General features: G+C 34.2%; 1 protein-coding gene across 2 annotated transcripts in view; it reads left to right on the forward strand.

Moving 5' to 3' along the window:
• The window catches only part of LOC150105457 (mitogen-activated protein kinase kinase kinase 20-like), a 346,847-nt gene that overhangs the window by 51,552 nt on the left and 273,605 nt on the right, over window positions 1-21,690 (forward strand). For both annotated transcript variants that reach the window (XM_090394158.1, XM_090394159.1), the window contains exons 4-5: window positions 497-601; window positions 5,633-5,698. In XM_090394158.1, coding sequence (XP_090250284.1) covers window positions 497-601; window positions 5,633-5,698 — 171 coding nt within the window. The remainder of the gene's footprint in view (window positions 1-496; window positions 602-5,632; window positions 5,699-21,690) is intronic.

A 21,690-nucleotide genomic window follows, 5' to 3' on the forward strand; every position in this document is an offset into this window, starting at 1 on the left:
GGTAAATGAGTGGAATAAGCTGCCAGAGTCTGTTGTGGGTGCTATGACTGTGAACGAGTTCAAGACACGGTATGATAGATACTGTGAGAATGTAATCGCATAGTTGGGTAGACATGATGTTTAGGGCCTCCCTCGATGAGTCTAAGGACTCCTGTAGTCGCCCGAAATAATAATAATAATAATACCTTTAGGTGTTATGGAGATTTGGCAGTTTATTGTAGTAATTTTCTACAACAGAGTTTTCTTTAGGTAGAACTGTATAAATTTTTTTTTAATTGCATATACTAATGCCATTATGAAACAGGTAGAATGTTTTAAATATCCATGATTTAGTAATATAAACTCTCATTCGTGAATTTAGAATATCACGTGACACATACCAATATTGTGTGTAATATAAATAATTTCTTTTCATTTTACAACACTAACATGAGAATGTACAGTATTTGCAAAAACAGTAGCTTTTAAATAACATTATATTTCTATTATTTTATAGAATATGCTGAAAAGGGTTCCTTATATGCATTCCTTTCCCAACAAGACCACAATTCTATGCTCAGTTTTGAACAGATCCTTTCCTGGAGCATAGAAATAGCATCTGGTAAATTTTGTTTATTTTTATTATTATAATGATTACTATCAAAATTTCATTAATAATTTACACATTCTAATGATAAAAGGAAGAGATTCCTACTATACATGCTGAATATATATGGTAGGAATTTCAGATTTTTAGCTACAGTCATCAGACTATTTAAAGATGTATTAAGCTAGCCATTATATGTTGATTCCATCATAACAAACCATATACTGATAGACAGACAGTAATTTATAATTATTCATCCACATAAATAAATGGGTGAGGTAAGTTTATGCTGATTTTTAATTACAGTAGATATGCACATAGTGTGTATGCTACTGTGATGAAATGATGCACAATTACAAACTGCAGAGTCTCAGCTTAAGGCCCATAGAACCAATACTATTTTAAGCTCACTATTGCAAACAGTAAAAGCTGAAAACCTTTAATGATAGCACCTTGATTTTTTTTAATGATTTTGCGATTAGTGCCATCTATTCATTCCTGTAACTTTCTTTTGGATTCTCATATCTCTGTCTAGCCTTTGATGATTAACCATTTTATTTCTAATTCGACTTTCAGATTCATTAAGCTAAAACTAATTTGAGCAGTCTCAAGCTTCTGTATTAACTATATCAGATTTTGTATTCCTTGTGAGATGCTTCTTCATGTGGAAAAATATTATTATTATTATTATTATTATGCAACACCTCCAGGGAGTCCAAAGACTCATCAAGGGAGGGCACCTAACTACAACTCTGTCTCCACCACTCAATCCACCAACTACAATGAGCTGCAACCAGTGCCAGCGCTAGGGTCTTTGCTGCCCGCATGCAAGTTCTATCTAAGCGTTCCTGTAATGATCCAGGCGTGTGTGGTTCTTTTACGATAATAAAAATTTAAATTATTTGAAATTTCTTAAATAATTTTTGACAGAACAGCCACACATTGGTTCGCTAAATGTAACGAACTGTGGGTGTTGACTAGGCAGGATAATAGTTATAAACCTGAATATTCAAAAAATTCTCAAAATTTAAAGCAAATTTTGATAAAGCCACTTCACTTTAATTATTGAATATAACGATACAGGGATCATCGAGCCTTCTCATCGACCCGAATCGCTTTAAAATTAAAATGAATTTTAATTAACGTTAAAATTTATTTGAACTAAAGTTTAAAAAATTCTTGCATTTTATCAGTTACTAAATTAAAATTTTCATTATTTAAAATTTCAAAAAGAGTCGTAAATTTCTCCTAACTGATATTGTAGAGGGCAGATTGCATTAATTTTACTTTCCTATCGTGTTTCTGATTGCTGTTTCAATGTTAAATTTTTTACAAACTTGAAAAGAATTGCTCAACATTTGTAAGAGAATGACAAGGAATTGTATATTTCTTGAATATTTGCAAAGAAACTAATTGTATCTGCATTCACCTTGGCTGCATCGTTAATGATTAAATTTAGAGTATGAGCAGCACATGGCACGTAAAAAGCTCGAGGATTTTTGTTCAAAATCAAATTTTGGAGCCCATATTTTCCCCATTGTCATATCCTTGACTTAGCAAATCTTCAATGAGAATGTTCCATTTTTCCAGTTGTTCCATTATTGTTGCACATAAACCACATCCTGTGGAATCTGATGTATCTGCAAAACCTAAAAAGATTTCCCTGATCTTGACAATGCCAATTTCCTGCAGTCTTTAGATAGACTTCAGGAAACAAAGCAAATAATAATGGTCAGTTGTTCTGTTTTACTTGCATCAGGTGTGCAGTCTAAAATTATGGCATAATATTTAGATTTTCGAATTTTCGAAAAATTGATAATAAAATTGTATCCCTGATTGAGTTACTTAAAGTTTCCAATAGGGCCCTTTCAACATTATTTTCCATAACAGGATCAAACTTCACAAACAGTTCGACTAATTTTAAAAAATAGCCGTTATTCCTTTCATATAATTTATCAGATGATCCGCGAAAAGCTAAATTTTGGCTACCAAGGAATTTTATAATTTCAGTCAAGCGTTCTAAAACACTCATCCAATGTTTCTTTTCCATTTCATACATGCTTTGAGTCTGGCAATCAATAGTAGTTTTGTTTTTCCAGTTTTTATCAAGTTCCTTCCATTTTAAGAAATTTTTCATGTGAATACAAAATTAATAACGGAAAAGACTCGCGTACAAAGATTATTTAATAGTATGATTTTCGCCTGTGTGTCACAGGCATCTTCAGTACATATTAAGCTTAAATTAAACAATAACTGACAATTCTAATAAGCACCACCTAAGTAGCTGGTGTAAGATAACTAAAAAGGTCAATAAATTTCCTAAAAAAAAAATTTTAAAAAATCAATACAATAAAAAGTTAGGAAAGATCCGATGGCTTATGTCTATTCCCTTTATGGGAGATAGTACTTTACAAATCAGCTATTGATTTTATTGTATTGATTTTTTCTTTTTTTCTTTTTTAGGAAATTTATTGACCTTTTTAGTTATCTTACACCAGTTACTTAGGTGGCGCTTTTTGGAATTATCAATTATTGTTTTATTTGAGCTTGATATGTACTGAAGATGTCTGTAACCCACAGGCGAAAATTATACTATTAAATAATCTTTGTACATGAGTTTTTTCCATTATTAATTTTGTATCGATATGTCTACTCATGGTATACCTCTTTTAAAACTTTTTCATGCGAGTTAAACTAGTCTCATGTCTATGCAAAGTTGTACTTGCATTTCTCCAATTGTTATAACCTTCTACAAGACTACTTTATTCAGTAGGTGCAAAAAGTTTGCAAAAAAACAGAATTTAAAGTTTCGGAATAAATGAGCTATGTTCTTGGCACGAGCTCCCCTTTTTCCATTATTCTATTATAATAAGTATTGCCAAATTTACGACCATATGTGTCTCTATGATATATTATATTTTTCTTTTAAACAGGCCCCATTTCAATTAAAACTACTCATAATTTTTCATCAATATTTCCCCACTCACCTGGATCTTCTAAATTTACAGAGACTAACAATGTGTTAGTTTCGTGGGCAACTACAACTAAATCTTCTCCTAACTGTTTTTCACTTAAATCATTCATCTTGTTATCTTGTTCAATAGTTTCAATAGTATTTCATGCAAACTGGATGATGTTCACGGTTCATCATCTCTGATTTCTGATGAATCAAGTTGCTTACAATCTGCATCAGAATATTTTAATATTTTAACAAATTTATTAAGAACCCCAGTTTGTTTCTTAATATCTGCTTCTTTTGCAGCATGACGTTTAGATTTTGTGCACCGGATAACCTCTTTTTTTTTTAAATTTTTGATTCCATTTCTATTTTATACCCACAAGAAATTATTATAAAACACGACACAGAGACGAAATAATAGTCCACACTGAGCTACTGTCAGTAGCCTACCGAGGTGCGTACCATATGACTGGTTTACGTAGCAACAAATGTTTTGTACAAAAATTCGTTTCTGCGCATGTTCACCGTTTCACTTTAGATAGACTGCAGTAGACACAACATTCTGCAGGCAAGCATTTAGCCTGCTCTCGCTGCAAAATTGTAAACAGCCGACTGATCAAAGAGGCGACAATACACAATTTTTTAAATTTTTATTCAGTGTATCTGGCCTTATTTATTTTAATATTGATCATTCTAAGAATTTTTTGTTTTTATGATAAAAATTTTGTTTCTTAAAAATGAACTTATGAACAGTGCCCGGCAGTACCCCCTTCATATCGGTGCCCGCATGCACTGCATGCCCGCTTCCGCCGGCCCTGGCTGCAACTACCATCATCATTGTCATCTACACGAACGCTATCTACTGCCCACTACCATCACCACTAGTATTTTCTCAATCACAAGCATACATGTCCACAGCAGGATTCGAACCCTCAGCCTTTTGACTGGAGAGCAGATATGCTAACCACTCGGCCAACCAGGCCATATATAAAACTTCAAAATCAAGCCAAGTACAACATTCAAACAACAGAAATGGTTAAAATTGTTAAAACAAGTCTATGCACATGCAGGATCATTAGCATGAAATATTGTTAAGATAGAAAACATAATGTCCATCATATCCTAACTGTAAATGTTTGGATATTTGATGAGAGAGGACCAAATTTTGTTTATTATAAATATGTTCTTGATTTTTACCGATTTCATATGTTTTTGCCTAAAGAAGCATTTCACAAGGAACATAAAACTCGGTAGTTAATAAATGGCATTCTAGTTTTTAAAACACTTTATGACAGATTTATAATCAAACTGAATTTTTATACATATATATATATATATTTTATACTGAATAATACATATATTTTATACTGAATTAATATATATATTTAATTCAGTATACATATACATTATGAGAAGCTAATACAGATTCCAATGATATCAATAACTAAAAATTTTCATTTTCTGTAATTGCACAGTTGGGTCACCTTGGAATTGTGTGATCGTCTGACATCAAGTAGCAGGTTAAGGGAGGGGAAGCTATACTGAGGCATGACTCACTATCATGCATTGTTAAAAAGTTATAGTTTTAAATCATTGGGGTTTGTGACACCCCATCTTACTAACGCTGGGTTAAGCATAACAATTCTATACCTTAAATAAATTCACTGTAACAAATTATTCAGATGAAATTATCCACTATAACAAACAGTTCCTATAGTTTGCCATAGTCATGAAAGACCCTTCTGTGTACTATCACATACATCATAAAATTATAAGTCCTACTCCTCTCCTGAGAGTGTTATAAAATTTTCACATAATCCTAAGCCAAACTAATGGATCCATTAGTAATTAGAGAAAAGAATATGGCGCAAATTACTAGTTTTTTATACAATTCTAAATGCACATGAATATTTTTATTTCTTTTGCATTTTTATGTATATCTAGTTGTTTAATACTAGATATACATAAAATATACATAAAACGGTTAATGTGCATATGCATCAGTAGAACTGAACAGCTACTCATTGAATATTATTTCATTGTATTTATAAAGATTCTCATATCTATACTATATTTCTTCTTTCTAGGTATGCATTACTTACATTATCAAGCTCCAGTGAAAGTTATACACCGTGATCTCAAATCTAAAAATGGTAATATGTTGTAAAATTACTGATATTCTTGTTTACTGATTTTTTTTTTTTTATTCTGTGTAATAGAGATGAAACCACACCTTTCACAACATCTAAGGGGTGACTTCTTGTTCTTTCTTATCTAATCATGTATTGAAAAATTATTTTTCTTTAGCATATTCTCTATAAAATGCCTTTAATAACTGTATATTTCTGTCATATTCCTTGTCTTCTGTTTGTTAGCTAAACTTTAATTTTATGATAAATCTTAAGTCTTTGTTCATAAGAAGCACTCCACAAACCAGGTCACCATTTTGGTCACTTGCCTTTCAATTCTGTCTGCTACTTCCACATTCTCAGATATTGCAGGTAATTCAATTGCTGCACAATTATGATGTCATTGCATCGGAGCCTTATATACAGGGACAACAATTTCCTTATTACCTCTCTTTACAAGAGGGATAATAAGAAAGCTATTAGCCCTCTGCTAGATATTGCATTTTTTAACATCCCAGTGATCCTTTGAGATATTTTAACATCCTCTGAACTTCAACTTTTTGTCCACCATAACCCCCTAAATTCCTAGTCTTATCAGTTTCTTGCAGTGCATTTCCATCTGTGCAATACACAGCCTAGTTTTTTTTTTTTTCATCCCAAAATGCATAACTATACTTTGTCATTGAATTCAGATTGTTGTTTGCCCAAACTACCCCCCCCCCCCCTTCCTTTCGGGCATATGTTTGCAGTGGAGGAAACCTCCAAGTGATGGTACTAGCCTTTTTCATTCTTCCTCTTTTTCTTTGCTTTACTTTTCCTGAGTCGTTTTTATTATCCTGTATTCCATAATACCATCACTAGAATCCAACATCCTGTTGCAGTGTTTGCTGTGCAGTGCAACCTATGGAATCTGGAAAGGGAGATCCTTGTAGTCTTATATTACTGTGCCTTTGCTTTTGCAGGATGGACTGCCCTGGATGGTCCAACCAGGATCAATCGGCCAGTGGACTTGCATGCCAAGATCATCAGTGTTGCAGTAAGTCTCCCACCTATGGTCTAGTTGGGGCTCAAGGCCAGCTTGTGGTGCTAGTATAGCATCCAAGATAGCCTTGATGATCCACTCCTGAGCGCAGTCATTGCTTGCCAGTTTTTGGTTTCTATGTGTGGCTCTGTATTGGGCGAGGAGCTCTGGCACTGAGCAAAAAAAAATTCTTAAACATGAATCCTTCATTCTCAAATATTTCAGGGTCCCCTGACAAGGTCCCAACCAAGTGCTGATACTGTAGACATAATTTGATAACAAAAGAAAGAAACAAAACATGTGTGATACCAGTATAAATGTACCAGTGTTTCTGATCATTCATGCAACAGATGAAAAGCCAATAGAGAAAATGTCACCTCTCCTTTCTTTATTCAAAAGGGTTTAAGACTGGCACATCTAGTCAGCAACACATTAAAGGCTACATCAATAGGTGGAATACCAATTACAGTGATGCCTGATAAAATACTGAACTCTTCTAGAGGAGTGATATCAGAATGGTATCTCCTTGATGTTTCAGATGAGGAAATATGTTCAGTCTCATGACCTACCATCTTGCTGCTGAAATAACTTCAAAAATGGTCCTATTCGATGAGAACAAGGCATGGATATCACTTAAAAATTAACTATCCAACACCCCACAGAAAAAATGGATACTTCAGTATCCACTAAAAGTTACTTAATCTTACCAAATGATTCTGAAACATAAGATGATGTATTGAACAGTTTTCCAGAGGTAGAGATTGACACAGGCTATGCATACTTCCCAAAATCAGTAGACAAATGTAAACCTGACAGAGCCAAGCCCTCAAATTCTCCGAAATCGGACAAGCCTCCAAAGCCAAAACAATAGGAAAATTTTTATAATGGAACTGTCATGGGTTTCACCAGAATATTAATGAAATCAAGACTCTTCTGCAGAAACACAAGCCTTTCTGTTTCTGTCTGCAGGAAACACATTTAAAATTCTGTGAGGACTCTGCCTTAAGGAATTACACTATTGTTCATAAAGGCAGAACTGGAGATGGTTCCTGCTCATGATAGTGTATCCTAGAGAGTAGCCATACTCCTTTCCATCATGCCTAGCTTAATACTGCTCTGGAGGCAGTTGTGATTCACCTATCTGTGGGATTTCCTATTACACATATTCCATATATTTATAACCAGGTTATTAGTTCAATGAGATTGAACTTGATAATCTTATATTACAACTGCCTCAGTTCATACTTCGCATGGGTGACTTGAATGAATTAAAAAGAGAAAGGTCATGATCGTCAAGCATTCACTCAATGATATAACCTCACCCATTCGTGTTTGTACCACTCTGTGGGGTGGTACAAACACAAATGGGTGAGGTTATATCATTGAGTGAATGTTTGACGATCATGACCTTTCTCTTTTTAATGATAGTCTGTATCTTCTTCCATATGCCTATCTGCTTTTATTCTGTAGTAGACTTACAATCTACTATCCTGCATATTTTACTGCTCATGTGGGATGATGTGAGAATATCTGTGGAAGCAATCATTTTCTTGATATTTGCATTATGTCTTCACAGGAACCATGTTCTTCTACACAGATGCTCATATAAAAAATGGACCAGGCTAACTGGAATACTTTTTTCCATTTTGTAAAATTTAATGCTGAAGCAGTTGGTCAGACATCTATCAATGATTCAGTGAAATATGTCACAGAGTGCAAACCTGCCTCCATTCCAGGTTTGCACTCCATCCTGCAACCTCTCACTGTAGAAACTAAGGAAGTCTCATACTTCACTATCTACATGCAGTTATTCAATGCACACAATGCAGTACAGTCTGATTTCCTTCCCATCTACGCTGATGGTTCAAGATCTGATACCTCTGTTGGTTGTGCTGCTGTGTTTCCTGACATTACTATGTCCTACCAGATCCCACTTGATTGCAGTAAATGTGTTTTTTACTGCAGTCAATTGTATATGCAAAAGCACTATACATGTGCTTTTGCATATAAAAGAAAAGCAGTACCAAATCGATGTCTTTGTGGCCATCCTGTCCTGTGTATATTCCATATTGAGCTTGTGATGATTTACAGTTATTGTTCCAAATAAAGACTTAATTTTGACGTTCAGTTGTACTGGATTCTTAGCCACGTTGGAATTAAGGGAAATGAGACTGAAGATGCACCTGCAAGATCAGTTCATATTTTTTCCATGTACTGTTTGATAGTCCCATATATTGACTCAGACAACTTATAAAATCAAACTAAGCGTGGAAGTTCTTGCCAGGCTCTGCATAAGTCACAGTTATCTTACACATTTTTATGTGTAAGTGTCTCACCATTTGTCACATTCTGGTGGAGTGCCAGCGTTTCACATGAGAGAGAAATTAAATTTTTATTCATGCACCCGATCCATATATTGAAAAGATATGCCTGAGCTAACTCAGGCAGATCTTATCAGACTTGGACAAATTGCATGATGTTTTTAACTTTTTACAAAGGATTAATTTATATAAGCACATTTGATTATGAAGTCTGTTTGTTTAGATACTGCTTTGCTTAACTTATAATTTTTTTTAAAATTTTCGTTTTGTACAGAACATATTATTTACCAATTTATTGCTTTATTACTATTTATTATTATCTTGTGTACTGCTGTAACCTTTGCTTTGTTGCAGTATGACCTTGACTGTCCTTATGCCAGTAAACCATAAATCAATCAATTAAATGTAAACTACAATCTTGATTGTCTTGCAGGATCTGTTGCTTTATTAACTATTGCTTTCTCCATTTTAACATCATTGGCAGACAAATGGATATTCCTTTCCCTTCCCTTCCTCAAATCATTCCTATTATCACTGACTGGTCTTGAATTCCAGTCTCACTATTGCTGTGTGTGCTCCAGTTTACTAAACCGCACTTTTTTCCCCTAACAGGAACTCAAATAATGGTTTTCTTGATCACCACTTACAGTATCTTGCATTTCCTAATTACACTCTTACTCCTCGACTTTTATTTTTAATGGTAACATTTATATATATATTTCCATTGATATTGTAATAGTTATCCTTCTGATAGTTGCCTATCAGACAACATGTACAAGATTTTCATCAGTTTCCTCTTACATCTCAGGCTCAGTGGCTTGTCACAATTTTTGTATAATTTAATGCATAAATAAACGTGATAATAAAACCTTTTTTGTTCTCCAATGTCTTCACTTCTCAACTTTGCTGAGGTTAAGTGCATTTTCATATATATTAGATGTTTGTAATCCTAACTAGCATTTATTTATAAATTAAAGATGCCAAGAAGTTATATTCTTGGTTTCATCCTTTATCCAAGTGTAAGCAAACAAAGTTACTTCTCATGTACGTGAAATAACTTCATGATTGGCATCTGTATCTGAGGCAATACTAAGGCAATTGATGTGAAGTCATTGGCCTCTAGATACAAATAGCCCAGTCATGAAGTGACTTCATGTGCTAACTTTGTTTGCTTATTCTTGGATAAAGGATGAAACCAAGAATATAACTTCTTGACATCTTTAATTTATAGTATAATGAAGTGGAAAATGTTCAACATCTATCTGTAATCCATAGTATTTTAGATTATCCCAGAGTATTTTAGTAATAAGGTGTGACACCTTTTGGCTACTTGTATATGGAAATATCATTTCTGCATTACTTCAACCTTGGTATTACTTCTGGGTCTGACTCCCACTGATGAGACCTCAGCTGCATTCTTCAATAGACATTTCACCAAATTCCACAAAGATAGGACTCTTACTCAAATCTGTGTTGATGGTGAAGACATAACCACCACTCAAGACATCTTTTGACTCCTTCCAATAACGCTACAAAAATCTGTTTGAAGACAATAGTATTGTGAGAAATTATAACTCTTGGAACATTAATGGCTTTTCTGTTCATATCCAAGATGGGCTTGACACACACCCATTACAGCATCTGTAGTTACCACAGCCTATAAAGAATGCCAGACAAGAAAATCCCCAGGACTAGGGAGATGATGGTCTAGAGAGAGAACTTTACTGCAAAGCCTAGGATTTTATTCTTTCCATTGGGGTTATACTGTTTAATTCTTTTCTCTCATCAGGACACCTGAAATCGTTCTCTCCTCATCAACATTTCCATGACAAAATCCATTCCCGTCAGTAATGCAGTTATATAACATTGTCATTCTTACACTCACATTCACACCATTCCTCTCTTCATAATTTAATTTCCCTGACTCTGTGTTAGGTCTCATACCAGTTATTAGTTTTTCTAGACTTCTGATACCAAACGCATTCAGGTGCTATGTACCATCTTGTGAATTTAATACATAAAATACTCCAAACATCAGAACAATGAAAATGTACAGATACCCAAAACCAGAGTATAATTCAAGTTTTGAAATAGTAACTCATAGTTGCTGTAATGTTTAGTAAAGATGTTATGCTATGTATTGTTACAAAATGGCTACCTAAATGGAAAATTGATGTGCATCCTCAGGTTTATTTACTAAGAACAAATCGATAGATTCTTTACAGAGTTTAACAAATACTATCCAGTGAAGAAGTGCATTTATAAGTGGCTTAGCATTTTTTTTTTTTGAATAACTAAGATAGTCATTTATTTGCAATATACAGAAATCAGTTTGTGTGTAATCCTCCATAGCTCAGTTAGTATAGACGAAGCCCTTTGGTCAGAAAGACCTGGGTTTGATTCCCTTCCATAATGCAAGAAACCTTTATCTGATCTCTTTCGACTAAAGCTGAGTTAGCCAGTCTCATATGGAGGTAGAGAGTTTTTTTTCTCCTGGAAACTTGGGTTTTCCATCCTTCAGAACAGGCAAACTGGCCAGTAGAACACACTCAATTTACAGACAGGAATACTTGGAGAACTCTTTAGGCCAGTCATCTGCAATTTCGAATTGAGGATGATTAAAAGACTTCAAAAACCTCGACACCATAAATGTAGAAGAGGAGGATTAATTAAGCAAGTAAGTGTGTGTGTGTGTGTGTGTGTGTGTGTGTGTGTGTGTGTGTGTGTGTGTGTGTGTGTGTGTGTGTGTGTGTTTCATTCTGAATATCACTGTATGCAGTGATCTTCTGATATCACAGATTACAGTGCAGCATGTAGCCATACTAAAGCTTCAGATTATTATTATTATTATTACGTGACACCTCTAAGGAGTCCAAAGACTCATCAAGGGAGGGCACCTTCTCTACAACTTTGTCTCCACTGCTCAATCCACCAACTACAGCAAACCACATCATCTACACCAATGCTATCTACTGTCCACTACCACCACCACTAGTATTTTCACAGACAATCACAAACATCCATGCCTGCATTGGGATTTGAACCCACAGCCTTTTGGCTGGAGATTGGATATGCTTACCACTTGGCCAACCAGGCCAGCCGAATACCATCCATCGAAGAAGTGCATTTATAAGTATCGTAAGCATTTTTTGAATAACTAAGATATTGCAGCCTACTACAATTTGAGGACAAACTTAAATGACCCAACTTTGTACATGATTTTCTAGAATTAAAGTGCAGATAAATCACTTCTTAAACTGGTGTTCGAAATAAATCCATGTTTTATCTCAGTGGATGTGGATAACACAAAATTTATGCACTGCTCTTTTTCTCCAGACTACTTTACAAGCATTGTTTTTCACATGGAACATTGGTTAATGCTATTTCTCTATTAGACTTTTTTTTTTTTTTTTTTTTTTTTTTTTTTTTTTTTTTTTTTACCAACAGGATTTCTGGTTCCATTTGAATGGTGCATCCCACACTTATATTTGGATGTTTGACAGGATTCTGATGAAATCTCCTCCAGAAGGTGGATGGGAAGAGGAATATTAATACCATGGCCTTCCTGATCTGATCTTCCTAGATTACATTCTTTTGGGTTCTGTTAGCTTAAATATTTCTGCTTCAGAATTAAAGAGTTATAGAAACAAATCCATACAGATATTAAGGCTGCATTGTCTTGATACATTGGACAAATTGTTGCATGAACTTGAATACTCATCTTGATACTTGCTATGTGAGAAATTGTCGTATTCCCATCATTTCACAATTTTTTTCTTCTAAAGTAAAAACATGGTCCATATGACGACTGTTTAGCCTTAACCCAGCTTGTGTTCCCTCAAGTCTTTCTTATTCAATTTTTCTTAGTCCCCTTCTGATATTCAAGAGAAATTCCTTTGTAATGCTTACATTCAGTAAGCACAGGCTTTCTAAATTATTCAATGTAGCAAGTGCATCACACACTTATATTTGGATGTTTGAGGATTCTGATGAAACCTTCTCCAGAAGGTGGATGGGAAGAGATAAACCTTTTATACCTCCATATTTGATCATTCTTAGTTCAATATCATTTAAACAAGCTACCTATTCCCATTTTAAATTCTAATTCTTTGTTCTGTGATACTGAAATGTACTCAGGACTGCATTCCTCCTTGATCTCATTTTATCATTTTTGAAAGTACATTACTCTGGATATCAAGAATATCCTTAAGTTGTTATGCAACCTTTGCTTTCATCTGGATTTTTTTTCTAGATATTTTTTTTAGATTTTCTAGAAAAATCTTTCTAGATTTTTTTCAGTAGCCACCAGAACAGTTTGTTGCCTCATGTTGTGCATTTTACTTATATTTGAAATGAAAATTGCCTTCAAGAAGGCCATACCAAATAATACTTAAGCATGCAAGTTTTCATGTATTTAATTTATATCATAGACACTCAAAGTTACTAATCTACCTGGTTGGCTATGTTGAATTTTCTTCAGATCCATCCAACAAGACTTGTATTTGTCAAACTGATACAATTTGGTTTTGTACTCTTTTCCTAAGAGTATCATCATCATCATCAAATTCCTGCCATGTACCCTCAAGGGGTGTACAGGATATGATAGTACTACATGAAAAAAATTACATCATCACTAACTTCCTATCTACAATTTTCCTCCAAATCAGTCTGTTACTTGTCAAGACTCCAACATTATCAGATCTTATATTTCTATCGTCTAAGGCACTTTGTACTGTATCAATCCACCTATATCTTGGTCTTCCTCTGGGTCGTTTTCCTGCCAACCTGGCAGAGAACACTTGTTTTGCTAATCTTTCTTTGCCCATTCTGTTTAACCTCCCCACCGGCCAGTGTGGATGAAATATTCAACGCTCCCTAGCTTTTTTCATGGATCAAAACTTCGTCGGCATTCTACCTTTTATCATGGCATTACCTTCCTCCGCCGTTAATCTCGTTACGGCTATTCTATAGCCATTAGTGGATTAACTGTTGCTGAGTGACCTTTGTGTCCCTTCTCCCTGTCTTTACATCTATTGTGTTGCTTAGAATTTCATTTACTGCCCTAAGTTATTTGACCTTTCTTGCCTCTAAAATGATTTATTTGTGTGTTGTGATATTGTGTCTCTTCCCAAAAATTGAAACGAATTTCACATATGCGAAAAAAATCATTCCTGAAATGACCACTGATCAGCTTTTGCAATGAATCTATTTAGTGATAGTAAATTTGGTGTATTTTATTCTACAAATCAGTGCACCGGAAGAGTTGCACTGATTGTTCTCTCACTTTACGTATAATAATTGAATAATTTTTTTTCGAATTTTAGAATTTTCAAATGTTTGCTTTGAAAATATTATGTCAAATATTTATATTTTTAAATAATATTTATTGAAATAAATATGTCCTTTTTCTTTCGTTTCTAGCGAAATAGCATTATATGGATCATCACATTTCAGATTTAGAAACGATTTTTTGTTATTCATAAAGACAAAATTAAAAAAAAAATGTTAAAATGCTACATTGCATTACTCGGTTTCCGATTGTGTGTCTTTTTGGTATCAAAAATTTATATCCATTGATATTTTAGCAGTGATTCTTCGCCTTCGTCATTTATTTATTTATTTGTATTATGCATATTACGATAATATCTAGTGCATAACCTCTTAGATATGTTGAAAATATAATGTGAAAAATATCATATACGGAATGAGTCAACATTTTTGCTCATTTTGAAGATTTTCTAATGCTCCCCCCCCACCTCCTTATTCTCTCCTGGAACTGAATTGCATAACTACTCTAAATTTCTATACAGGTTTGAAAGTTTTTCTAGACAGCATTCAAAATCAATTACTTCATTTTACCATTTTGACAAAAGATATACGGCAATCAGATTGTATCCTGAAGCTTCTAATTCTGTTTAGAAGCTTCAGGATACAATCTTAATACATTTAATACATTTCGAGAGCGTGCTTTCGAAATGTATTTCGAAACTTCGGGTTTTCCACTTTCATTATTCTGATATTGCATTTGAAGGATGACAGTGATTTTAAATATTCATTTCACCTATATCCGAATATCACATAATTTCCTGATTTATAATAATCAGGAAATATGTATATTGTCTGATTTATAATTTGCTAATTTATAATAATCACCACATAGTTTCAGTATCGAAAAATTAAAGTTTTTCGATATCGAAAAATTAAAGTTTGGAACAATTACTAGAGAAAAATAACGAATTAAATGAAAACTGTACCTATGTTTCATAACAGTTTTCGGGTGTGTGATAGTAATGCAATGGGGGGGGGGTTAAACTATCAGAGGTGAAATAAAGTTCAATTCTATTGTAAAAATATGGAAATGTTTTTCTGGAGGCATATCTCTCCTTTTTGCTTGATATACATATTTTGAATGATAAAAAAAAGCAAATGTATTGTTTACTTTAAAAATTGGAGAATAAAATATGTGAATTATGCAGAAAATATAAATTTAAATCATAACTGTTAATTTCATTTTGTAATGACCAATTATACAAGGAAACCAAGAAAGTGAAAGTACAGGTTACTATACAACATAAAGAAAAAATTTAGTAATATGATTAAAGAATTTCATGTTATTCTCTATAAAGCAAAGTTGCTCAAGCGTGTCCTAAAGGAAATCTGTTAAGTATTATTCGATTTCGATGGTTTTGTACAAAAATAAAATTAATGTAATCTGGAACATCGGCACACGGTTTTCTTTTCTTTTTTTAAAAGAATATTTCAAATAATTATCGTGAATTAATTTCTTCGAGAACAAAGAAAAATCTTTTGTCTAGTAAGCGATTAGAAAAAAATTAGCGCAAAAAAATAAAAAATTAAATTGGTTCTCCAAGGTAAGACAATATTTAAGTGAAGAATTATGCAAGACCTTTATTTTGTCCAGAAATTAAAATTGTATTGTACAATAAAAAGAGAAAACAAATATATAAATAATATTTATACTATCATATATAACTAAAATCCAGTTCACCACCATGGAACAAGAAAGTCCGTTTCTTGTTATAGGCAACTGAGAGGCAGCTACGAACGGGAGATAATCCGATTAACCGTTCTCTTCAGCGTGAGGGTTTATCACACCTTCTAATGGACATGACAGTCAAATTGCACTTCTTATCCAGGTTCTTTAAACAGGTGGGCTGAATCATATCCAGATTTAGTTGGACGTCTATAGACGTCCTAGCCGGTAGGGAGGTTAAGTGACCATACCACCTGAGATTAGCTCTGCTAACACATTCTTGGATGCTGACAATGTCAAGCTCATTCCTAATATCCTCATTTTTAATATGATATTGCCATTGATGCCATCTGTTCACACCTATAATCTTTCTCAGGATTCTCATATCTGCAGTCTCTAGTCTTTGGTCAAGTGTTTTACTTCTGACTCAGCTCTCAGATCCATACGTTAAAACTGGTTTGAACACTGTCTTGTATACAGCTAATTTAGTGTTCCGACTAATTTTTCTCTTATTCCATATGAATTTATTCAATTGACCTCCCACCATACCAGCTTTGCTGATTCTGTTGTCTATTTCTATATTTAATTTACCATCTTCACTAAAAATCGTGCATAAGTAGCTGAAATGCTTTACTTGTTCCACAGGTTCTCCATTCACAACACAGTTGACATTTTCAATGATTCTGCCTATTTTCATTGTCTTTGTCTTTTTATTGCTGACCTTCATACTATATCTATTACAACAGTTATTCAATTTAGTCAGAGAATCTTGCAGACTTGTAGCGGATTTATTTAGAAGTATAACATCATCAGCAAAAAGCAAAGTGCTGACATTAACATCTCCAATTCTGATATCATGTTTAATACCACTTTCCTTCATAATATGATCCATATAGATAATGAATAACAGAGGGAATAATGTACATCCTTGTCTCACACCAGATTTAACATTAAACCATCTTCCTGTACTTCCTTCAATTCTAACTGCTGACTCACAACTCAAATAAAGACGAAGCATTGCTTGATATAATGTCCCATTGACACCGTATAACTGTATTGTATTGAATAGCTTCTCTCTTGGTACCTTGTCATATGCCTTTTCCAAATCGACAAAACTTAAATACAGATCTTTGTTATTTTCCCATGCTTTCTCGACTATTTGTCGTAAAGTGAATATCTGATCCTGACAGCCTCTATTTAGCCTGAATCCAGCTTGTTCTTCACCAAGCTTTTCTTCCGCAATTCTTCTCAACCGTTTCTCAAGTATAATTGCATAGATCTTGCCAGGAACACTCAGTAGGGAAATACCTCTGTAATTTTCACATTCAGTTTTATTTCCCTTTTTATATATGGGTACTATGAGAGCTCTACTCCAACCATCGGGAATTCGTCCCTCTGTCCAGGCTTTCTGAACTATGCAGTGCAGCCTCTGTAAGGCTTTTATACCGCCATACTTCAGCATTTTTGGTCGAATATCATCTACTCTTGCTGCCTTTCCACATTTCAAGCCTTTGATGGTTTTTTTTTACTTCAAGTATGGATATGTATTCCTGACTGCATGCCTGGTCACTGTTTTTTACCACTGTGCTGTCATCATTGCTTATTTCATTTAGCAGTTTTTCAAAGTAATTACTCCATACTTCAAGGATATCTTTTTCTCCTGTTTTCATGTCACTTTTATCATCTCTAACTCCTTTTACAGCACTCTTTCCTTCATTCCTAAGCTTCTTCAACAACCTCCAGAATATTTTGCCACCTCCTTGATATTTATTTTCTATATTCTTGCCAAAGCCCTCCCATGACTTTTGTTTAGCTAGTTTTACACATTGTTTAGCTTTCTTACATTTGTCTCTGTATTCTCTAAGAGCACAAGAGTAAGAGTATTATTATTATTACATAACACCTCCAGGGAGTCTAAGGAGGACTCATCGAGGGAGGGCACCTGCTCTCCGTCTCCACCACTCCACTAACCGCAACTACCTTCATCATCTACACCAGTACCATCTACTGCTGACCACCACTATTTTCACAGACAATCACAAACATTCCTGACCAGCATTTATTTGTATTTCCCAAGTTGATCTGCTAAATGGATAAATTCATCTGCCATTTTATTCTGTCAGTCTATGCCTGGAGGGAGTCCAAGTATGGTAGTATACAGGGGAACTATCTAGTTCATTGCATAGACAGGAGACTGGGTTCATTTTCTGTGAGCAGTAGTTTGCAAGTCTCTGACCCTCCATTGTATGATGTTATTCTTTATTATCTCTTTCTGAATAATAAAGGATAACTCAATGAAACATTTTTACTGTGAATCATAAAAAAACTCCCACTGTAAACAATTTCAAAAAAAAATTATAAAACAACTAAAAATCCAACCAAAAATAAATAAATAAAAAGCAACAAAAAATTAATAACAAATATTAACAATTCATACCAAAAAAAGTTTTCATATCCACTTTCCCAATTCATTGCTTTAGCAGCAATTAATTTTTCTCTTTTATCTCACCCACAAATGAAATGTTGCATAACTTAGCACATCAGTGCTGAGTAAGAGGGATAGAAAAGAATTTGTTAACCAGTTTTTTTTGAATAGATGAAGAGGTGAGGAAGGCTTTTTTTTTTTTCTTCCCAAAGAACAGCAGTTGATGTAATGAAAGAGGAGAAAGAGAAGTTAGTTTAATACTTTGGAGACAGTTGGTATATGGGATTTTGATCAGCAGCTGCTTGTTTTAACACTTGGAAGAAAGTGGAAGAATGATAGTGGCCATCAGCAGAACATTGGCCATGAAATTATCTATAGAGATGAATAAGGTAGAAACTTAATGTGTGAAAAAAGATTATCAATTAATCTTGTTCTCTTCTGAATAGTGTCATGTGGAGTGGTGCATTTAAAACTTTGCTAGTGAGGTTTTAGATGTACCACACCAAATGTGTAAGCATTATTCTGTGTTTGGGTGAATTTGGAATTTATACAGTATTATCAGCCATATAGATCTTCTGCACAAATAGTGTCTGGTGCAAAAACTATGGCTGAGATGTGTTTGTGTCAGGAAAAGCTGGAAATACAGATCAGCCTAGAAAGAGAAATTTGATTATATTTTAATATATGAGTGCTATCAACAAGTAAAGGGAGGTGACATGAGATCTTTCTTGCAAACTTGTTACAGGTCTATGTTTTGGCAACATTAAAGTTCATAAGGCCTTCTTACCCTCTTTCCTTACCATTCTCTCCCTGAATGATGAATAGTTGAGGAGATTAGAATTTAGGGCATTAGTTATGGAGGATATTGAGACTTTATAAAGTTTGTCCAATGAGATGGAAGAGTGTAGTGTATGCACATCAGAATCGCTATGGATAGGATTTGAAGTTAGTGAATGCAGGGTCACTTATGTACAGGAGAAAGAGAGTAGATGAATATATTGAGCCCTGAGGTACTCCTGAATTGGAGGAGAAATTTGTACAGAGGAAACCATCTATCATGACACATAGTGTGACCACTCAGAGAGGAAGAAATTATCTCTGCCACCACAGCCATCCAGGCCAGACTTATTATTCTTATATAATTCTAGCTGGCAACCTCAATAACCACTCTCTACCCCCAGCTACTAAAACTGCACCTTACGCAGTTCCTTCCACCACAAAAGTGGCATTTGTACATTCATCAAAACTCCCATCCCATTTCAGAAAATACAAAACCTCGACTACCCCTGCCCCTGGGTTTGATCTACTTTAGCTCACAATTTTCTTACCATACCATGTTGCATTTATTTGCTGCCTCTGATGGTGTTCAAATTTCACTCACCACTCCAACCTCTTCGACTTTTTTTCTAAATTTCAATTTTCTGCAGTAAAAATACTCAAATAGTGAGTTTGTTATCCTTCAGAACTTCAACATCTACAACTCAAACTGGCTTTCTTTATCCGGTTCCACAGATCAAGCAGACAGGGATGCTGAGGTATTTGCCATCAGCGATATATATATATATATATATATATATATATATATATATATATATAGCCCATTTACCTGTCTACCTAAAATATCTCATCATTTCCTCTAACTTTCAATAATACTAGCTGTCTATACATGATCATATAAATCTCTTCTTGTGCTAACTTACCAGAATACCACAAAATTATCATCATCCTACCAACACTTTTGATCTCTTCTTAGCAAGCTCACTTTCCAAATATATTATATATGTTTTTACTAAAATAAAGAGCCAAAAGGCTGCAGTCTAGTGATGCAAAATTATATAAGTAAAGTGGATATTAGATCCAGCATTATTTCAAAGCCGAATGTAAAAATTTCGAACGTTTCATAAAAAAGAAGTTGACCAGAGAGCTTACAGGAATACACTCACTGGCATTCATGAGTTTCCTTAGACATAGAAATCATAGACACCAACTAAGTGTCTATATATTCGCTTTCTATTAGTGTATTTTAATAAGGTTTCACTGGCCTGACAGCTGTTTCGAACTGGTTGGTTCTCCTGAGAGACGAGGCAGAAACCTTAAGAGAGCAAAAACTCTCATTCAGTACTAAGGAACTTTAAATGTCAGAAGTGTATTTTTGCGTAAGCAAACTCTCGGCCGGTATGTAAAAGTATTTACTAAAATAAAGAACCAAAAGTCTTCAGTTTGGTGATACAAAATTATATAAGTAACGTGGATATTAGATCCAACATTATTTTTACGAAACTTTCATAGTTTCTACATTCAGCTTTGAAATAATGCAGGATCTAATATAGAATCAGCTTGAGCTCTAAAAAACTTCCCAAACCTCAAAAAATTTGGGTGTATGAGACTGCTCCAAATTTGGGAAGCTTGCATCATGAGAACATCAGCCCAACAGCCAAGACAACCCAATTTAGCCTGCTGGGGGGGGATACCTTTAGTACTCTCTTCAGCCTCATTTTGCTCATTATTAGTGCCTGCTTGCACATATCATAGTTTTATGTTCCCACGAAGATGGCAATGTAACATTGCCAAAATATAGGAAGTATTGATTAAAGTTTTCTTTTAATTAATATTTAGTATATTTAGTACACGTTGTAATTTCCTGAAATAATTTAATAGTCATATATAATTTTATATGTTATCGGTCAAGTCACTTTGGTTTTAGACTCTCACTTTTTCTGCCATTGTAACACATGCTGATTCTGTAAAAATTGGTGTGACCTAGACAGAGTTTCCTTCATATCTCCTGACAAAAAGAAATCCAAAGCATCTCTCCTCCCCCAACCCCCTAGTGCTTCTAATACTGCCAAAAAGGTATCATTACTATCACTTTGCCCAACCAGATGATAGTAGTATTCATGTTGACCTGTCAGTGTGATAAATTATGATAAACAATGTGAAATTTATTACAGTGCTCTATTTTGTTTGTCATTATTCAGAATGGCTGAGCATTATAAATAATGCCCATATTAATAATTTAGTCCATTAGATACGAGGGTGGTCTGAAAAGTTCTCGGCCTAACAATGAAAAAACAAATTTATAATATCAAAATTATTTTATTTTTCAACATAATCACCCTTGAGACTAATACATTTATTCCAGTGATGCTCCAGCGCCATTATCTCATCCCTGTAGTAGTTCTCGGTAAGATCTGTAAAATACCTCTCTATAGCTGTAATCACCTCTTGATTCGAAGAAAAACACTGACCAGCGAG

The sequence above is a fragment of the Typopeltis vanoorti genome, chromosome 6 (assembly GCF_054136105.1).
Source record: "Typopeltis vanoorti isolate ZY-2024b chromosome 6, IOZ_Tvanoo_1.0, whole genome shotgun sequence".
Taxonomy (NCBI): domain Eukaryota; kingdom Metazoa; phylum Arthropoda; class Arachnida; order Uropygi; family Thelyphonidae; genus Typopeltis; species Typopeltis vanoorti.